This window comes from Lepus europaeus, chromosome 3 (assembly GCF_033115175.1).
Source record: "Lepus europaeus isolate LE1 chromosome 3, mLepTim1.pri, whole genome shotgun sequence".
NCBI lineage: Eukaryota > Metazoa > Chordata > Mammalia > Lagomorpha > Leporidae > Lepus > Lepus europaeus.
In genome coordinates this window covers 35,762,221-35,782,362 of record NC_084829.1, presented here as the reverse complement: position 1 = coordinate 35,782,362, position 20,142 = coordinate 35,762,221, and the positions used below count along the sequence as shown (strand labels likewise).

Sequence of the window (20,142 nt, the reverse complement as noted above, 5' to 3'; positions counted from 1 at the left end):
CGACCTTGTGACTCTGGGATTCCTCCCTGAAATCTCTCCTGCTGGCCTACTGAAGTGCTCCGACACAACAGCTGCCTTGCCTGCTGAGGGGGTAGACCGCGGGCATAGCATATGGATTTGCAATGTAAAAGCACTGTGTAAATCATTAAGCAAAAATCAGTTATTAACTAAGACCCCAAAGGGAAAGGGGGTATATCTTTCACATCATCTTTGTATTCCCCCCACCTCTAACTTTTGCCTGGCCGGCTCTGATAACCATTAATGATAAGGATCATGGAATGCTGCACCTGGAGTGACCCCGGGAAAACCCTGCTTTTTGCCTTTCTCTGCTACCTCCATCTTTTCCTCCTCTTCTGGTTTCAGTCCCCGCGTGCTTCCATACTGCTGTTTCTTCCCTCTGACCCTCCCGGAGAATTCCAATATTAAGAGGACATTTTAAGAGATGATTTCATGTATTGAATGAACTGCTAGCGGAAGCTGAGGCCACCAGTAGGAAGAGTTTCACCGCGATGCCATGTTTGTGGGGAATACAAACTGGTGTGACGCTCTCTCTCTGCCAGACATAAAAGTGCTCAGATTTCTGGATTTTTTTTTTTTCTTTTGGAAGAGAAATTAACAGCCCCAGTCTAAATGCTCCCCTATGTAACAATGAAGCATCCTATTTCATTGAACTCTTCCCTGAAGTCACCATGCTTGGTTTCCTTGCAGGGCAGGTGGGTTTAGGGCGAAGGGCAGCCGGCCTCACCCCCAGGTCCCCAGGGGAGGCAGCAGCAGAGGGGGGAGGAGGAGGAGGAGGAAGGTGTACAGTATGTGTTTGCTTGAGGCACCATGGATAAAGAGTAACTTTCTGGGCCATGCCCTTCCTACATTCCTGGGCCTTAGTAGCATGTGGGCTTTTTTAAAGCAGAAATGTTCTTGGGCCATTTCGTAATTTTCTCCTTCAAAACCCACGAGTTGTGCAAGAAAACAGCCACACTCCACTCTAACAAGCCAGGCAACAGTTACAATGAGAACTTGGGCAAGGCAGAATTTCTCGTAGGTATTACTTTTATCTTTTGTTTTTGTTTTATTGTTTCTTGAAGGAGGCTTTTGTTGGTAGGAAACCAAGTCAGGGTAATAAAGGGAGATGAGAGAATGTGTAGTGGAAACTTCCACTTTTCCCAGAATTGCAGGATTTGGGTGTGTGTGTGGGGGGGGGGGGGGGGCTCACATTTCTCCACAGGCTACCGGGGCAGGCTGAGAACCAAGAAAGCCCAGTGAGTGACCTGGCGCCCAGGAGCAGGAGGGCCCCAGGCCAGGACCGAAGCCTTCCCGTGCGGAAGATGAACAAAACCCGCGCTCCTGGGTGCGGTGTTGTCTTCCCGGCCTTATGGGCAAGCTGAAAAGAACCCACAACCCAGCAGGCCTTGCTGACCTGGTGTCAGGTGACCTGGTGTCAGGTGATCTTCGTGGAGTGGGCGCGCGAGCCGGTGGCCAGGGGCGCCCGCAGAGACGGTGGCCGGAAGCCTCAGAGGCTTCGTGCTCACGAGGGCGGGCGGAAGGCCAGGGCTGTGGGGCCGGCACGTGGCCAGCACGTGGCCAGCAGTGCCCCGCCCCCGTTGCCAAGGAGACCCAGGGGCATTGTCTTCTCATCCCGGACTCAACCAAAGAGCACGCCGGCGTGGCCGACGGGGGTGCGCGGCGGGTCGGCCTCCTCGCTGCCCCGCTGCTCTCGCCTGCTTGCCACCCCCGCCACCCCCGCCGTCGCGCAGCTGTGGTACGGCCCAGGCTCCGAGGCCGCGCGAGGCTGCGAAGCCCAGAGGCTCGGCGCTCACCACAGAGTGGGCGGGCAGCGGCGGGGGAGAAGGTGAGGGGCCGGGGGCCCGGGCGGTACAGCGCGGGGTTGCAGGGCCGGCTCTTCGGCCGGCTCGCCCCTGCTCTCTGGCCTCGGCTTCCCCAGGCCCCTTTGCCTGAGTGTCACCTGAGAGACCCTGAAGCGGCTGCCCACCCGTGCCCCGTGCCCCGGTGGGGTCCGGCGAGCCAGGCCTCGGGGGCCGCCCCGGCGGTTGGGGAGCCCCCTCCCCGGATACCAAGCCCGCGCTGTTTCTCCTCAGCTCGGATACCATCAGCAAAATGCCGGACGTGGAGGGGAGCGTGCCGCCGAAGGACCACGGCGAGGTAGAGAGCGGGCCCTGTAAGCCGGAAACGTCAGCACCGACCCAGGAGGACAAGAGCGGCCCCACGGACCCCGCTCCCTGTAGGTGCCTCCGGCCCGTGGCCCCTGGGGGTCTCAGGGCGGATTGGGTTGGAAGGGGCCGCAGCCCCCGCAGCCCCCGCTTTCTGTTTGTCTCCCCGGAGCCCAGGCCTGCCTTAGCTGGCCCCAGGCCCCCTGTTGACCAGGGATCTTCAGAGAGGCAGGTCCTGGAGGAGGACGTGACCCCGGAGCGACCTTGAGTCTGACAAGGTTGGAGGCTGAGTCGGTTCCAAGCCATCCTCGTAGTGTTGTGTTCTGAATTTGCAGGTGGCAACCGGCAGCTGCCTGGGGTTGATTTTAAAAGAATTCATGTTGTTTTCTCTGTGCCATTCTGCCCTGGGCTCAGTCTCCCGCCCCGCGCTGCCGGGCCAGGTTGATGGTGCTCCTAGTAGGGCACGAGGTCTCTTCCGCCCTGGGTGGTAGGCCGCGCTCCCTGGGACTTCTGCTGAATTCCTTTTAAATTAATTCCAGGAAATTTACCCAGTCGTCGTTGTGAAGCGCTGTCCGCATGCAACAGCCTACACCAAAAAGCGTGAAGGTTGAAGGGCAAAAATGCAGTTGGAGGCTTTGCTGCTTAATTAGCTGTTCCCCTTGTGGCCACGTGGGGTCGCTGCTGGTTAACGATGGTACCAAAGCCGCGTTCTGGGGCGCGTCCCACAGGTGTAAGCCTAATGTGGGGTGTAAGCATCGAGATGGCTCTTTACATGGATCCTCCGGTAAATGAACTCGTAGTAAGCTGAATAACCAAACTCCTATTTAAGAAAATAAATTTGAAGTTTTGTATATTGGGTTGACTTCGTTAACAACTCAAGTTGTTGCTGTATTACTTTTGAATCATAGAACAGTCTTTCACGAAGGCTATGGACTTTGATCTGTTGTAGTTGTAAGTGTATAACACTTCCCGAGTCCCTCCATAAGCTGCTGTAGCCGATCTCCCTTTGAAGAATTTTTCTTCTCATTTAGCATCAGTGAATTACCAGTGAGTCCATTTACATATTTGATTGTGTTTTGCCATTTTTGGTCAGGCCAGGACTAAGGATTTAGAGAGGCTGTGGGAGGTTCAGTTCATCTTTGTTTACCTAAGCAAAGGCTCAGAAGATTTTTAGTAAAGGCCTAAAGTCACCTTTTCCCTTTAACTTTTTCTTTTGGAATATTTCAAATCAGTTGAAAAATTTTAAAATAACTGTGGATGCCCATATTGTTAATATTCTGTCACACTTCTTTTTTCTCCCCATGTGTAAAAAGTATATACTTATTTATATGCTTGTGTGTGCATATCATTATTTTGAAAAGTTTATAGAAAATGGAATTAAAAGATAAGTTTATTTTGGTACAAAAGACTTTTTAAATTTTTCTTAATGTTTGACTCACAGCTTTATTTCTAAATTTTTTAAGAGGCAGAGATCTTCTATCTGCTGGTTCACTCCCCAAATGACTGCAACTTCCAGAGCTGGGCTGATCTGAAGCCAGGAGCTTCTTCTGGGTCTGCCACATGGGTGCAGGGGCCCAATCACTTGGGCCATCTTCCACTGCTTTCCCAGGCCATCAGCAGGGAGCTGGATCGGAAGTGGAGCAGCCAGGACTTTAACCAGAACCCCATATGAGATGCCAGCATCAAAAGCAGAGGCTTAACCTACTAAGCCATAGCGCTAGCCCTTTTTTAATTCCTTTTTTTAAAAAGAGAGTTATTCATTTGAAAAGAAGAGACAGAGATCCTCGATGTGTTGGTTCAATCCCCCAAATGGCTGCAACATTCCAGGCTGAGCCAGGCTGAAGTCGGGAGCCTGGAACTCCTTCCCGGTGCCCACATGGGTGGTAGAAGCCTGAAGACTTAGGCCATCTTAAGCTTTTCCAGGTGCATTAGCAGGGAGCTGGATCAGAAGCAGAGCAGCCGGGATTTGAACTGATGCCTGCATCACAAGCATCAGCCTAACCCATAGCACCACAGTGCCAGCCCCTTAATCTTTTTACTGTAGAAAACTTCTACAAAAGTAGAGCAACCAACATGTGGAACCCCCCTTTCTTAGATCAATCAGCTCCAGCAATGATCAATTCATGGCCAATCTTAGTTCATCTGTCGTCTCCATTTTCTGAAAACAAATTATGTTTAATTGTGAAGTTCTCATTGAGAATGGGAAAATAGTTACTGTCTTTAACTTTTTTTATAAACCAGGTAGTCTTTATAAATCTCACATATGTATTATGTGAGAATGCTATCTTTGTAGGTCTGTACTTAGTTAGTTTTTTTTTTTTTTTAAGATTTATTTTATTTATTTGAAAGACAGAGTTACAGAGAGAGGAAGAGACAGAGAGAGAGGTCTTCTATCTGCTAGTTCACTCCCCAGATGGCTGCAATGGCTGGAGCTGTGCTGATCTGAAGCCAGGATCCAGGAGCTTCTTCCAGGTCTCCCATGCAGGTGCAGGGGTCCTAGGACTTGGACCATCTTCTACTGTTTTCCCAGGTCATAGCAGAGAGCTGGATCGGAAGTGGAGCAGCCAAGACTAGAACCAGCGCTCATATGGGATGCCGGTGCTTCAGGCTAGGGTATTAACTCACTGCACGACAGTGCCGGCCCCTGTACTTAGTTTAGAAGAGTGGTCGCCAGATGCTGGTGCAGATCTATGACAAAATTCCTAGTAATTTTGGCAAAAATTATAGATACTGTAATGAGATTTTCTGAAGCAAAATTGATTCTGTTTAAAGGACTGCGCTTTAACGGTATTTCATTTCTGCTTTTTTGTCTGTTACTTTTATGAGATGATAATTTTGATGTTGATAGAGTAGATTTTTAGTTCATACTTGGCAAAATTAAATGTTGGCAATGTTGGTCAGTTGCTTCAAGTCTTTTTGGAAATTAATAGCATTAATCTGTGAAGTTCTAAAAAATCTGAAGCTGCTTTAGAAACCAAGGGATGTTAGCACTACTCAGTAACATCTGAATATTATCTGTAAGAAGCTAGCTTTCCTTGTGTGTAGCATCAGAGGCAGCAAAGCAAAGTGGACTATTTGAGAGAGAGCAGTGCTAGCATCTGCTCATTCACTCCCCAAACACCAGCGATGGCTGGAGCTGGGCTGAGGCTGAGGCCAGGAGCCAGGAACTCAATCCAAGTCTCTGGTGTGGTTGTCAGGGACCTCCCAAGGTCTGCACCAGCAGGCAGCTGGAGGCGGGTGGTGAACCCCGACACTCTGATTGGGGATGTGGCCATTTCTATCAGCAACTTAATCACCAGGTCAAAATGTCTGCACGGAAAAGTAGACCTTTTTTTTAAGACCTGTTTTTATTTATGTAAAGGTAGAGGAGCAGAGAGGAAGAGAGAAAGATCTTCCATCTGCTGCTTCACTCCCCCAGTGACCAAACCAGTTGGGGCTGGGCCAGGCCAAAGCCAGAAGCCAGGAACTCCATGTGGGTGGCAGGAGCCCAGGAATTCGGGCCATCTGCTGCTTTCACAGGCACATTAGCAGGGAGCTGGATCAGAGGCAGAGCAGGTGAGACTCAGTCCAGCACTCTGACATAGGATGCTGGCATTGTAGGTGGCGGCTTACGTCACTGTGCCACAATGCCAACCCTGAGAAGTAGACGACTCTTAGATAATGTTTATTTTCACAAATCATAAATTATTGATTCTTTGCTGTTTTAATTGTGATTTTGCTTTTATAAGGAAATTTTTTAAATGAGCTTCACTTTCTGTTTTTTATAAATTAACTTCTTTGTTGTCCCTTCCCTCCATGGCGGGAGCTCTGTGTTGTGAGTCATGGAGTTCGCTCAGCAGTGGTTGAGGGAATCTCTGTGAGGTGGGTTTTAGGCATCCACGTGTGGAGTCTGAAGGTGGGTGAGTCTGGATGAAACAGATTCCGACTTGTACGGGTCCACTGTTGTTCACCGTGGCTGCTTCTTTCTGTTGCAGGTCTGACAGAGACCGTCAATGAAGCTTCCAAGCTGAGCAACGAAACTGAGATGCGTCAGGATTTCCACATGGACGAGAAGATTGTACCTCCAGGCAGGTATGGGCCCTTCTGCTTTCTCCATGTCGCTCATCCTGGAATAGCTACTTAGCATCAATGGCTTCTGACCAGACTTGAAACATTAATTTTTTTCCCCCTTTATTTGAGAGAGAAAGAGACACAGAGACAAAGATTCCATCTACTGCTTCACTTCCCAGGTGCTTGCAGTGCCCCCTCCCTACCCCCAGTGCTGAAGCCAGGAGCCAGGAACTGAATCCACATCTCTCGTGTGGGTGGCAGGAACCCATCATTGCTGCCTCTCAGGGTCTGCATTAGCAGGTAGCTGGAGTCAGGAGCCAGAGCCAGGAATGGAAGCCAGGAATTCCAGTGTGGGAGGTGGGTGTCTTAATTGCTAGGTTAATAAATGCCCGTTCTTTTTTTTTTAAGATTTATTATTTATTTGAAAGAGTTACAGAGAGAGGTAGAGACAAAGAGAGAGAGGTCTTCCATCTGCTGATTCACTCCCAAATAGGCAACAACGGCCAGAGCTGTGCCGATCTGAAGCCAGGAGCCAGGAGCTTCCTCCAGGTCCCCCCACACAGGTGCAGGGGCCCAAGGACTTGGGCCATCTTCTTCTGCTTTCCCAGGGCATAGCAGAGAGCTGGATCGAAAGTGGAGCAGCCAGGACTGGAACTGGCACCCATATGGGATGCCAGGCTTCAGGCCAGGGCTTTAACCCGCTGCGCCACAGCGCTGGCCCCTAAATGCCCGTTCTAATGGAAGTGTTTTCATTTATTTATAGAGTATCAGAACATACTAATAGAGTTGAAAACCAAATCTGGCCGGCGCCGCGGCTCACTAGGCTAATCCTCCGCCTTGCGGCGCCGGCACACCGGGTTCTAGTCCCGGTCGGGGCACCGATCCTGTCCCGGTTGCCCCTCTTCCAGGCCAGCTCTCTGCTGTGGCCAGGGAGTGCAGTGGAGGATGGCCCAAGTGCTTGGGTCCTGCACCCCATGGGAGACCAGGAGAAGTACCTGGCTCCTGCCAACGGATCAGCGTGGTGCGCCGGCCGCAGCGCGCTACCGCGGCGGCCATTGGAGGGTGAACCAACGGCAAAAGGAAGACCTTTCTCTCTGTCTCTCTCTCTCTCACTGTCCACTCTGCCTGTCAAAAATAATAAAAAAAAATAAAATAAAATAAAATAAAATAAAAAAATAAAATGAAAACCAAATCTAAGGTAGAAAAATTAATTTAAGAAATTAAGAAAAATTAATTTAAGCTCTGTATACAGTTCTTGCCTTGAGAAAGTAAAAGTATCATTTTGCCCTCCAGGTTAGATTAACTTTGTTTTTTGTTTTTTGTGTTTTTTTAAGATTTTTTATTTGAGAGGCAGACTAATGGGGGAGGGGGAGAGAGAGAGAGAAACAAAAACAGAGGAAGAGAAATGTTCATCCACTGGTTCACTCTGCACAATGGTCAGAGTTGGGCCAGGCCAAAGCCAGAAGCCAAGAACTTCATCTGGGTCTCCCATGTGGGTGCAGGGGCCCGAATATTCAGGCCATCTTCCATTGCTTTCCCTGGTGCATTAGCAGAGAGCTGGATTAGAAATGGAGCAGCCGGGATTTGAACAGGTGCTCGCATGGGATGCAGGCATTGTAGACAGTGGCTTAATTTGTGCTACAACGCTGGTTCCCCACCTCCACCCCTTTATTTATTTTTAATTTTAATTTTTATTTTTTTGACAGGCAGAGTGGATAGTGAGAGAGAGAGAGACAGAGAGAAAGGTCTTCCTTTTTGCCATTGGTTCACCCTCCAATGGCCGCTGCGGCCAGCGCATCTCGCTGATCCAAAGCCAGGAGCCAGGTGCTTCTCCTGGTCTCCCATGCGGTTGCAGGGCCCAAGCACTTGGGCCATCCTCCACTGCCTTCCCGGGCCATAGCAGAGAGCTGGCCTGGAAGAGGGGCAACTGGGATAGAATCCGGCGCCCCAACTGGGACTAGAACCTGGTGTGCCGGCGCCGCAAGGTGGTGGATTAGCCTGTTAAGCCACGGCGCCGGCCCCTCTACCCCTTTAAAAATATTTATTTATTTGAAAGAATTAGAGAAGGAAAGATGGAGTAAATTTACTAACCCTTACATTGGCCTGCCTTTAAATCTTGAGTCTTCCCACAACCAAGGTGAAAGCCCGAGAGGGTGTGCCACGGTGCTTTACGGAGCATCTGCACGCGAGGACGCCGTCCAGAGGCTGCCTATTTGGGAGCGGTGCACCCTGCCGCAGGAGCACCGCTTGTGTTTTGGTGGTGAGTGCTGCAACAGCCTCTTAAGTGTTCAGACCATTTCCCCCATCGAGTTGTGGCTTTGGCTCTGAGGTCTCAGCCAGTGATTTTTCTTGCAGTATTTTGCCGTTTATTGCCAGTTTCTGTCTGACCCAGTCAGATGTCTGAGGCTTTTCTCCCCCAAGCACACAAGGAAATGAAGCGATAGACAGCGGGAGTTTGCTCTCTGCGGGAATAACCACTCGCTGCAACCCCGGTCCTTTAAAATGGCAGCTCTTCCCACCTCAAGGGCCGGGTGCCCTCGCTCACACAGAAAGCTCAGCGGCTGAATGCAGGAGAGCAGAGCTCCAGGCCAGAGGGGAGCCCGCTCTGGAGCCGTGGGGCTGGCGGCTCCTTCCTGTGTTCCTGAAGGGCTCTCAGGGCCTCCAGAAGCCTCCTCCTGGTGGTAGCCAGAGCCCTGTGGTTTCCTTTGAATAACTTTTGCCCCCCGCCCGCCACCTGGGGAGATAGGGGCTTTCAAGGAGTCCTGTCAGAAGTTAAAGGGAACTGGATGGGAGGAGGCGGTGGGAGGAGCAGAAGCAGGTGAACGGATCAGGTCTCAGAAGAGCCCATTTGAGGAGATTTTTACATTTTCCACAGAGAAGGAACAGCTCAAGAAAAGAGGGTTTCAGGGGCTGGTTAATCCATTGTCTGCAGCGCCAGCATCCCATATGGGCACTGGGTTGAGTCCCAGCTGCTCTACTTCTGATCCAGCTCTCTGCTGATGGCCTGGGAAAGCAGTGGGGGATGGGCCAAGTGCTTGGGCCCCTGCACCCACGTGGGAGACCCACAAGAAGCTCCTGGCTTCAACCTGCCCAGTCCTGCCTGTTGGTGGCCATTTGGGGAGTGAACCAGCAGATGGAAGATCTCACTCTGTGTCTCTCTATCTCTGTAATTCTTGACTTTCAAATAAATAAATAAACAAATCTTTAAAAAGAAGAAAGAAAAAGAAAAAAGCCCTCAGTCAGCTGAGAAGTTCCCACCAGAGAAAGAGGTAGGTTCCTATAGGAAGGACAAAATACTTAAAAAATTTCAGCCTGAATATCAGCTTTTAATTAAGCTGGCTTTTGACCATAGAGTTCTTTAATAAGATTCTTTTTCTTCATTTTAAGTGCAGAGCACTTGCGTTTCTAATGTCCTTATTTTTACAGCATCTGTAAATGTGTAAGGCAAATGGAGCAGTTTCTGTGAGTGATGAGGACAGTGAGTGGACTTCGGGTTACTTCTAGAATCATGCTTTTGTTTTTGTAGAGATTCAAATTGCAGGGGCTGCCGCTGTGCCATAGTGGGTGAAGTTGCTGCCTGTGGTGCCGGCATCCCATATGGGCACCAGTTCAAGTCCCAGCTGTTCCTTTTCCCATCCAGCTCTCTGCTAATGCGCCTGGGAAAGCAGTGGAAGATGGCCCAATTGCTTGGGCCCCTGCAGCCGCATGGGAGACTTCAGGGAAGCCCCTGGCTCCTGGCTTCGGATCAGCCCAGCCCTGGGCATTGCAGCCATTTGGGGAGTGAACCAGCAGATGGAAGACTCCTCTCTCTGTCTCTGCCTCTGCCTCTCTGTAACTCTGTCTTTTAGATAAGTAAATGAGTCTTTAGGAAGAAAAAAAAATATTCAAATTGGACAGAAAGGGTTCCTGGTTTTAGATCTTTAAAAAATTGGATCACATTCTGAATGAAAAGGGGACAGGTACGTCTATCAAACTGTATTATCTTTGATTTGCTCTTTTTCCTTTTTCAGATTTGTTTATTTGAAAGGCAGAATTACAAAGGGAGAGGCAGAGGGAGAGAGAGAGAGAGAGAGAGAGAGAGAGAGAGAGAGATCTTCATCTTGCATCTGCTGGTTCACTCCCCAAATGGCTGCAACAGCCAGGACTGGGCCAAACTAAAGCCAGGAGCCAGGAGCTTCATCCATATCTTCCACATGGGTGCAGGGCCCAAGTACTTGGGCCATCCTCCACTGCTTTCCCAGGTGCATTAGCAGGGACCTGGATTGGAAGTGGAGCAGCTGGGACTCAAACCAGTGTCCATATTGGATGTCAGCACTGAAGGTGGTAACTTGACTCACTGCCTCACAGTGCCAGCCCTTAATTTTCCCTTTTTCAATCAAAGAATATAGATTGATATAGATAGAAGTAAAAAAAAAAAATTCTCTTTTCCAAATTTAGAGCTGTTTGAAATCTCTCAATTAACTGATCTCTTTCTGATTATATAGTTCCATTTTAGCTTAGGACAGAAGGCAAAACAAACAAACAAAAAAATCTTACCATGCTCTGAATATAAACTAAAATTCAGAACCAAAAGTCTACCTACAAATGACTCAAGGCACAAAAATAATTCAAATTAATTTTTACTCAAGACCAAAACTAATAAAATCTTTTATGGTTTTAACCAAGGTCTTCAAAAGAGGAAGCAAAAGATACAGCTGTTTCAAGACTCAGATCATTCCCAAAGTCAGGCAAAAAGAAAGAAGAGTTTAGACAACGCAACATTCGGTACGCCTAACGCTCAGCTGCGAGCGGGATGCAGCGCACGCTTCTCTCTGGCTGTGTTCTTGGGGTTCCCAGCCTTCTGGTTGGCTCCCTTCACATGTAGGCCCAGTAACTAGTGTGCCCACCAGAGATGGAGAAACAAAGCTGTTCACGGGAGGGGAAATCGCTAACAAATGTGTGCCCCCAAAGCCAAGGGCCAAACAGATTATAGCAGGTAACTTAAGACTCATTTTACTCTCCTGAGTAAGGGAATATACTGAGCAAATGAAGTTGGACTCATATGAGGGCAGGTTTCAATCAGAGACCAACAAGATCTTCTAGCTTAAAGGATTTTAACTTTATTCTAAATCTGCTTTCTGTGTATCTTTTACTTTTCTTTTTGAATTCTTTATTTGTTCATCAGACAGATTTAGACACATTAGGGCTCCCATGTGCTCACTCCCCAAACACCCTCAAACACCTCCTGCTCACTACAGGCTGGGCAGGATGTGTGTGGGGCTCAAAGCTGGGAGCCAGGAACTCAATCAAGGTCTCCCACGTGGTGGCGGGGTCCCAATTACTTCAGCCATCGCTTCTGCTTTCCTAGGATCCACGTTAGCAGGAAACTAGAATCAGGAGCCAAAAGCTTATAACAGACTCAGGCACTCTGTTGTGGGACATAAGTGTTCTTTTTTTTTTTTTTTAAGATTTATTTGTTTATTTGAAAGTCAGAGTTACACACAGAGAGAAGGAGAGGTAGAGAGAGAGAGAGAGAGAGAGAGAGAGAGAGAGAGAAGAGAGAGAAAGAAAGAGGAGTCTTCCATCCACTGGTTCACTCCCTAATTGGCTGCAATGGCCGGAGCTGCACTGACTGATCTGAAGACAGGAGCTTCTTCTGGGTCCCCGCGTGGGTTCAGGGGCCTAAGGACTTAGGCCATCTTGTACTGCTTTCCCAGGCCATAGCAGAGAGCTGGATCAGAAGTGGAACAGCCAGGTCTCAAACCAGAGCGCTTATGGGATGCTGGCACTGCAAGCAGCGGCTTTACCTGCTATGCCACAGCACTGGCCCCAGGGACATAGGTATTCTAATCAGCGCCAAACACCTGTGTCTTCCTTAATTTACATTTCCATAGGTACCAATAAGACAGTTGTTTAAGATGAAAGGTCTCTAGACCGTTTTCTTTAGCCAATTTGTTTATTCCCAAAACAAGAACTAGTTACACATGCATTTTCTTTTGCGAATTTGAAAAGGGAGAAGGGCCACAGTCACTCAACAGGCACTTCAAACAGAGGTCTGGGAGAGATGGCTGTGGGAAAAATTCTTACCTTCGTGTGCTGACTTTCTTGTCACTTGTCTTGGGATTCCAGATGCGGACTCCAAAATGAGCAGAGTGATTTTTTTCCCTGCTAACTCTGCCAGAACTGTAGGAAGGTCAGAACTTTCCCTTGAAGGTGTGATAGTTGCTGAAATCCACTGACAATAGGCCAGTCAACAGGAGAAAGGGCATAGGCATGTGTTAATGTGGAAGCACACAGGAATTATGCAAAACAGAGCAATGACTAGAGTGTAAATACTCTCTTCACGGGAGGGGCAGTAGGTGATTGTAGAGGACGATAGGCACGTGTGTGATTGTTAAGGAGATGAATGGGCCCCAAGGGTGGTGTCAATGTAGTCGTCCTTCTGCAGTAGGAGGCAATATCTAGGAAAGGGGTTCATAGCAGCCGAATGTGTTCTGCAGCTGCTCTTTTGGTAGATGGGGAGCTTCCCTGTACCTGCTGCTCCCCAGGTGCCCTCAGTGCAGACTGGCCTATTTGGACTTATTTTCTGGACCCAAATAAGCACGTAAGCTGGTGATGGGGGTACCTCAAAGGACTTTAAATGAGCATGATCAGAATTACATCTTAGAAAAATAGTTCTAGAATAGTTTGGTGGCTGTGTGGAGAACAAGTCAGAAAGGAACAAGACTAGAGGTACGGGACTGGTTAATGGTCCAAGATGAGGAGGAGGGGATGGATTTCAGAGGCATTCAATGGTCGAGTCAGTGGAACCTGGGGATGACTAGGGAAAGGAGAAAGTAGTTAAGAACAATTCTAATGCCTGCTAGGCTATTAGATTAGTTATGTCTGACTACGGAGATTAGTGTTGTTATATATTAATGTTAGCTGTCATAAAACACACCAAACACTGGAGTGAGGGAAAAGGTTTGTTGGGGAACACCCAACAGAGTGGAGGGAAGGGGCGAAGAGGGAAAAGGAGAGTAAGAGAGAAAGAGGAGAGAGGTGAGGAGAGAAGGGAGAGAGAGTAAGCAGGAGAGAAGGGAGAAGCCAAGAGAGAGCACAGAAGAGAGAGAGCCAAGAGAGCACTTGTTCAGGAACAGGCCCTTTTAAAACTTTGCCCAAGGCCGGTGCCGCGGCTCAATAGGCCAATCCTCTGCCTGCCGGGCTGACACACCAGGTTCTAGTTAATCCCGGGAGTGCAGTGGAGGATGGCCCAAGTGCTTGGGCCCTGCACCCCATGGGAGACCAGGAGAAGCATCTGGCTCCTGGCTTTGGATCAGCACGGTGCGCCGGCCGCGAACCAGTGGCAAAGGAAGACCTTTCTCTCTGACTCTCTATCTCACTGTCCACTCTGCCTGCCAAAAATAAATAAATAAATAAATAAAAATAAAAAAACTTTGCCCGAGGGCGTGCAGGGAAGCAGGAGCAGCGAATCCCATTAGGATGAGGGTGGAGCTTGACAACAGAGGTTGGGCCATGTGGCCACCTGGCTTCCAGCAATGGCAGCAGGGCTAGAGCTTGGGATGTAAATCAGGGTGTAGATCATCGCGCCATACATAAAACTGAGCCAGTTTCCTAACAAGTGTGTCCAGAGAGAACTTTGGCTTTCTGTTTTATTTGTGTTGCACACATCTATGCACAGATTTCTTTTAAAAGGAGCGTGCATTATTAATGTAATTTTTTCGGAGGGATGTTTAGTTCAGGAAAACCAATAGCTATTTGACAGTGACTAGATATAGCCTCATAATTTTCAGATGTTCTTTTTCTTCTTCTTAGTCTAATTCTGTAGGTCAAAGACATCATTTAAATAAACACAGGAGGCCGGCGCCGTGGCTTAACAGGCTAATCCTCCGCCTTGCGGCGCTGGCACACCGGGTTCTAGTCCCGGTTGGGGCGCCGGATTCTGTCCCGGTTGCCCCTCTTCCAGTCCACCTCTCTGCCGGGAAGGCAGTGGAGGATTGCCCAAGTGCTTGGGCCCTGCATCCGCATGGGAGACCAGGAGAAGCACCTGGCTCCTGGCTCCGGATCAGCGCGATGCACCGGCCACAGCAGCCATTGGAGGGTGAACCAACGGCAAAGGAAGACTTTTCTCTCTGTCTCTCTGTCTCTCTCTCTCACTATCCACTCTGCCTGTCAAAATAAATAAATAAATAAATAAATAAATAAACACAGGAAACTAAGTCCTGTAATTTCACTTTATAAAATTATTAGGCTGGAGCTGGCACTGCAGCGTAGAAAGTTCAGCCTCCGCCTGCAGTGCCAGGATCCCATATAGGCACTGCCAGTTTGAGTCCTGGCTGCTCCACTTCAACCCAGCTCCCTGCTAATGGCCTGGGAAGGCAGTAGAAGATGGCCCAAGTGCTTGAGCCCCTGCACCCATGTGGGAGACCTAGAAGAAGCTCCTGGCATAGACCCAGCTATGGTGACCATTTGGGGAGTAAACCAGTGGATGGAAGATCTCTCTCTCTCTCTCTCTTTCCATCTCTGCCTTTCAAGTAAGTAAATAAAACTTTAAAAATATTATTAGATGGCCAGCGCCGCGGCTCAATAGGCTAATCCTCCACCTTGTGGCGCTGGCACACCGGGTTCTAGTTCCGGTCGGGGCGCTGGATTCTGTCCCGGTTGCCCCTCTTCCAGGCCAGCTCTCTGCTGTGGCCCGGGAGTGCAGTGGAGGATGGCCCAAGTGCTTGGGCCCTGCAACCGCATGGGAGACCAGGAGAAGCACCTGGCTCCTGCCTTTGGATCAGCGCGGTGCGCCAGCTGCGAACCAATGGCAAAGGAAGACCTTTCTCTCTGTCTCTCTCTCTCTCACTGTCCACTCTGCCTGTCAAAAAAAAAAATATTAGATTTTATTTCTTTTTAGTAGCTTTAGATTTATGGAAAAATTATAGGAGTACAGAGTTCCTGGATACTCACCTACTGCCTCATATTCTTTCCCCTATTATATCTTTATATTTTAATTTATTTTACTTTTTTAATAATTATTTATTTATTTGAAAGGAAGAGAGCAATAGCAATCTTCCAATAGTTGGTTCACTACTGAAGTGGCCACAATGGCTGGGGTTGGGCCAGGCTGAAGCCAGGAGCCAGGAACTCCATCTGGGTCTCCCACATGTGTGTTAGGGGCCCAGATACTCAGGCCATGTTTTGCTGCCTTCCCAGGCACATTAGCAGGGAGCTGGATCAGAAGCAGAGCTGCTGGGACTTGAACTGGCACTCATGTGGGATGCCAGTGTCGCTGTTGGCGGCTTAACCCACTGTACCACAATGGCAGCTCCTGTTTGTTTATTTTTGTATACTTGAAAGGAGGAGCAACAAACACACAGAGAGAAAGAGAGAGAGAAAGAGAGTTATCTTCCAACTGCTGGTTCATTCCCCAAGTGCCCTCAACAGCCAGACTTGTGCCATGTCTAAGCCAGGAGCTGGACCTCCATCCAGGTCTCCCACATGGGTGGCAGGGCCCCAAGCAGGGGCCATCATTCACTGCCTTCCAGGTTGCATTAGCAAGAAGTTGGATTGGAAGCAGAGTTGCTGGGACTCCAAAATAGGATGTGGTGTCCCAGCATAACCTGCTGTGCCTCAACATCTACCCCATTTCCACTGTTATTCTTGTATGAATGTGGTACATGATCCAGTATATTTTTAAAATAAGACTTTTTTTCTGTTATTATTATTGAGAGGTGGATAAAACTGTTACCCACTGGTTCACTCCCTAGATGCCCACAACCACAAGGATTGGGCTGGGCTGAAACTAGAAGCCAGCAACTCAATCCAAGCCTCTTATATAGGTGACAGGGACCCAACTTCTTGAGCCATCTCCACTGCTTCTCAGGTCTGTGTTAGCAGGAAGCTGGGGTCAGGAGCTGGAGGCAGGTATCAAACTCAGCTGCTCCAGTACAGATTGTGGGCATCTCAGCTGCCAGGCCAACACCTGCCTCAGTGTTAACCCAGTGTTAATATGGTATTATTCATGTGTGTATAATAACACATGTGTCGGCCGGCGCCGCAGCTCACTAGGCTAATCCTCCGCCTTGCGGCGCCGGCACACCGGGTTCTAGTCCCGGTCGGGGCACCGATCCTGTCCCGGTTGCCCCTCTTCCAGGCCAGCTCTCTGCTGTGGCCAGGGAGTGCAGTGGAGGATGGCCCAAAGTCCTTGGGCCCTGCACCCCATGGGAGACCAGGAGAAGCCCCTGGCTCCTGCCTTCGGATCAGCGCGGTGCACCGGCCGTAGCGCGCTACCGCGGCGGCCATTGGAGGGTGAACCAACGGCAAAGGAAGACCTTTCTCTCTGTCTCTCTCTCTCTCACTGTCCACTCTGCCTGTCAAAAAATAAATAAATAAATAAATAAAATAACACATGTGTCAACTGCTGTGTCCTATAAAGTGATTTCACTGCCCTAAAAGTCATCTCTGGTCCACCTCTTCATTCCTCCCTTTAATTGCCCTCAGGCCCTTGGTGAACACTCACCCTCCTGCTGTCTCCAGTGGTTTGCCTCTTCCTGCTGTTGGCATCACATGACGTGAGGTCTTTTCTGATTGACTTCTTTCTCACAGCAGTATGCATGTAAAGTTTTTTTGTAGCTTCACAGTTCATTTCTTTTTTCTTTTTTGACTGAATCCTCATTTCTTTTTATCTCTGGATAAATATTTTTTGGGTTGGATCTACTGATTGGCTTATGCGCTCATCAATTGGAAGACATTTGGTTGCTTCCAAGTTTTGGCAGTTACGAGTAAAGCTGCTGTAAACATTGATGTACAGGTATCTGGTGGATGTAAGTCTTCAGCTCCTTTGGGTAAATACCAAGGAACAAGGTTGCTGGATAATGTGAAGAGAGTATGTTAGATTTCTAAGAAGCTGCCAGCTGACTTTCGAAGAGACCATACCATTTTGCATTCTCACCAGCAGTTGAATGAGAGCTCCTATTGCTCCAAATCCTTGCTAACATTTTGTGTCAGTATCCTGATTTTGGCCATTCTAATAGGTGTATAATGGCATATTATACCTAAAGACATGATATTGAATGTATTTCCATATGCTTATTCGCCATCTATATGTCTTCTTTTGTGAGGTGTCTGTTAAGCTCTTTAGCCCATTTTTTAATTGAATTCATGTTACTGCTGAGTTTTGAGTTTTTTTCATGTATTTTAGATACATGTAAGGATACTTCAAAATGTTCATGGAAAAATGGAATTTAAAACTAAATTAATTTTATTGAAAACAATTTTGAAATCCATACAAATGGGCTGGCGTTGTGGAGCAGTAAATTAAGCTGCTGCTTGTGAAGCTGGAATCTCACTTTTTTAAAATATTTGTTTTATTTGAAAGAGTTACAGAGAAAGGGAAAGACAGAGAGGTCTTCTATCTGCTGGTTCACTCCCCAGATGGCCACACCCACTGGAGCTGAGCTGATCAGGAGCCACAAGCTTCCTCCAGGTCTCCCACATGGGTGCAGGGGCCCAAGGACTGGGCCATCCTCCATTGCTTTCCCAGGCATACCAGTAGGGAGCTGGATCAGAAGTGGAGCAGCTGGGACTTGAACCAGTGCCCATGTGGGATACCGGCACTGTAGGCCAAGGGCTTTAACCTGCTGCACCACAGCACCAGCCCCTGGAATCACCCCCTGGAATCCTCACTTTGAGTGCTAATTAATATCCTGGCTGATCCTTGCTTCCAAATTGGCTTCCTGCTAATGTGCCTGGGGAGGCAATGGATGATAGCCCAAGTACTTGGGCTCTTGCCAATCATGTAGGAGACCAGAATGGAGCTCCTGGCTTTGGCCTGGCCCAAACTTGGCTTTTTGTGGCCATTTGGGGAGTGAACCAGTGGATGGAAGGTCTCTCTCCCTCTGGGTGTCACTCTGTCTTTTAAATAAATAAATAAATAAATAAATCTTTAGAAAAGAAAAGAAATTCATGCTTGATGTTTTTATAATACACATTTTCCCCGGTCTTTGAAGATCCCACCTATTCTTTATTGGATATGTGTTTTTCAGACTCTTTCTTTCTTTCTTTCTTTCTTTCTTTCTTTTTTTTTTACAGGCAGAGTGGATAGTGAGAGAGAGAGAGACAGAGAGAAAGGTCTTCCTTTTTGCCATTGGTTCACCCTCCAATGGCTGCTGCAGCCGGCGCATCTCGCTGATCCGAAGCCAGGAGCCAGGTGCTTCTCCTGGTCTCCCATGCGGGTGCAGGGCCCAAGCACTTGGGCCATCCTCCACTGCCTTCCCGGGCCATAGCAGAGAGCTGGCCTGGAAGAGGGGCAACCGGGATAGAATCCAGCGCCCCAACCAGGACTAGAACCTGGTGTGCCGGCGCCGCAAGGCAGAGGATTAGCCTGTTGAGCCACGGCACCGGCCCAGACTGTTTCATAGTCTGTAGCTTGTCTTACCATTTTCTCAGCAATGTCTTATTTTTTTTTAAAGATTTATTTACTTGAAAGGCAGAAATACAGAAAGAGGAAACCCTCTATGTCATAGCACTGCCCCCCCCCCTTAAAAAAGATTTATGTATTTATTTGAAAGGCAGAGGCACAGAGAGAAGGAGAAGGGGGGAAAGAGAGAGATTGTCCATCTGCTGGTTCACTCCCCAAATGGCCACAACAACCAGAGCTGGGCCAGACTGAAGCCAGGAGCTTCTTCCAGGTCTCCCACATGGGTGGCAGGGGCCCAAAGACTTGGGCCATCTTCTACTGCTTTCCCAGGTGCATTAGTAGGAAGCTGGATCAGAAGTGGAACAGCCAGGACTCGAACTGGCACCCATATGGGATGCTAGTATTGTAGGCAGAGGCTTAATCTATGCCACAGTGCTGGCCCTGCAATATCTTTTTACAAAGCAAAAGTTTTTAAGTTTAAGGAAGCCCAATTTACCAGTTTTATCTTTCATAGAGTGTACCTTTGGTATTTATAAAGTTACCACCTAACAACAACATCTAGATTTTTCTCCTGTGTTATCTTCTTGGAGTTTCATAGTTTTGTATTTTACTTGTAGATCTATGACAAATTTTTTTAAAAAATATTTATTTGACAGAGATGGAGCTACCCTCTGCTATTTCACTTCCAAATGTCCACAGTGGCCCCCAACTGGGGCTGAGGCTGGGAGCCAGGAACTCAATTCAGGTCTTCCATGAGGGTGGCAGCCATCTAATCGCTGAGCCATCACCTTTGCCTCCCACAGTGTGCATTAGCTGGAAGCTGAAGTCAGGAGCTGAATTTGGGTATGGAACTCAGGGGCTCTTACATGTGATGCAGGCATCTAAACTGTTACTTTAACTGCTAAATCTAATGCCTATCTATGATCCATTCTGAGTTAAATTTTGTGAAGGATGTCAGCCTGTTTAGATTCAATTTTTGCATGTGGATATCCAATTGTTCAACACCATCTCATCTGTTGAAAATACTCTAAAAGTAAACTCTATTTATTTATTTAGAGAGGCAGAGTGACAGAGAGGGAGAGACAGAGAAATAAGGAGACCTCCATCTACTGGTTCACTCTCCAAATGCTTGCAACAGTTAGGGCTGGGCCAGGAGGCCAAAACTCAATCCAGGACCCAACTCCTAGAGCCATCACCTGCTGCCTGCTGGGGTGCAGGTTCACAGGAAGCTGGGACTGGGAGATGAACCAGGAATCCAGTATAGGATGAGGATACCCCAAGGGGCATCTCCATAGCTATGCCAAATGCCTGCCTCCACACTCTGCTTTCTGAATTGAATTGCCTTTGCCTCTTGTACTTTTCAAGGAGAGCAAAACAAAGCTAGGGCCCACATTGTAGTGCGCAGTGGGTTAAATTGCAGTTTGCAATGCCAGCATACTGTATTGAAATGCGGTTCAAGTCCTAGGGGCTCTGCTTTTGAGCTGGCTCCTTGCGAATGTGCCTAGCTAGGAAAGCAGCAAGAGCTGATCCAAGTATTTGGGC

At 48.4% G+C, this 20,142-nt stretch overlaps 1 protein-coding gene across 1 annotated transcript in view; it reads left to right on the top strand.

Annotated features, from left to right (window-relative positions):
* Window positions 1–992: 992 nt before the first annotated feature.
* The window catches only part of TCP11 (t-complex 11), a 31,606-nt gene continuing 12,456 nt past the window's right edge, over window positions 993–20,142 (top strand). The window contains exons 1-3 of the mRNA XM_062187460.1: window positions 993–1,035; window positions 2,094–2,236; window positions 6,140–6,236. Of these exons, the coding sequence (XP_062043444.1) occupies window positions 1,007–1,035; window positions 2,094–2,236; window positions 6,140–6,236 (269 nt within the window). The 5' untranslated portion in view covers window positions 993–1,006. The remainder of the gene's footprint in view (window positions 1,036–2,093; window positions 2,237–6,139; window positions 6,237–20,142) is intronic.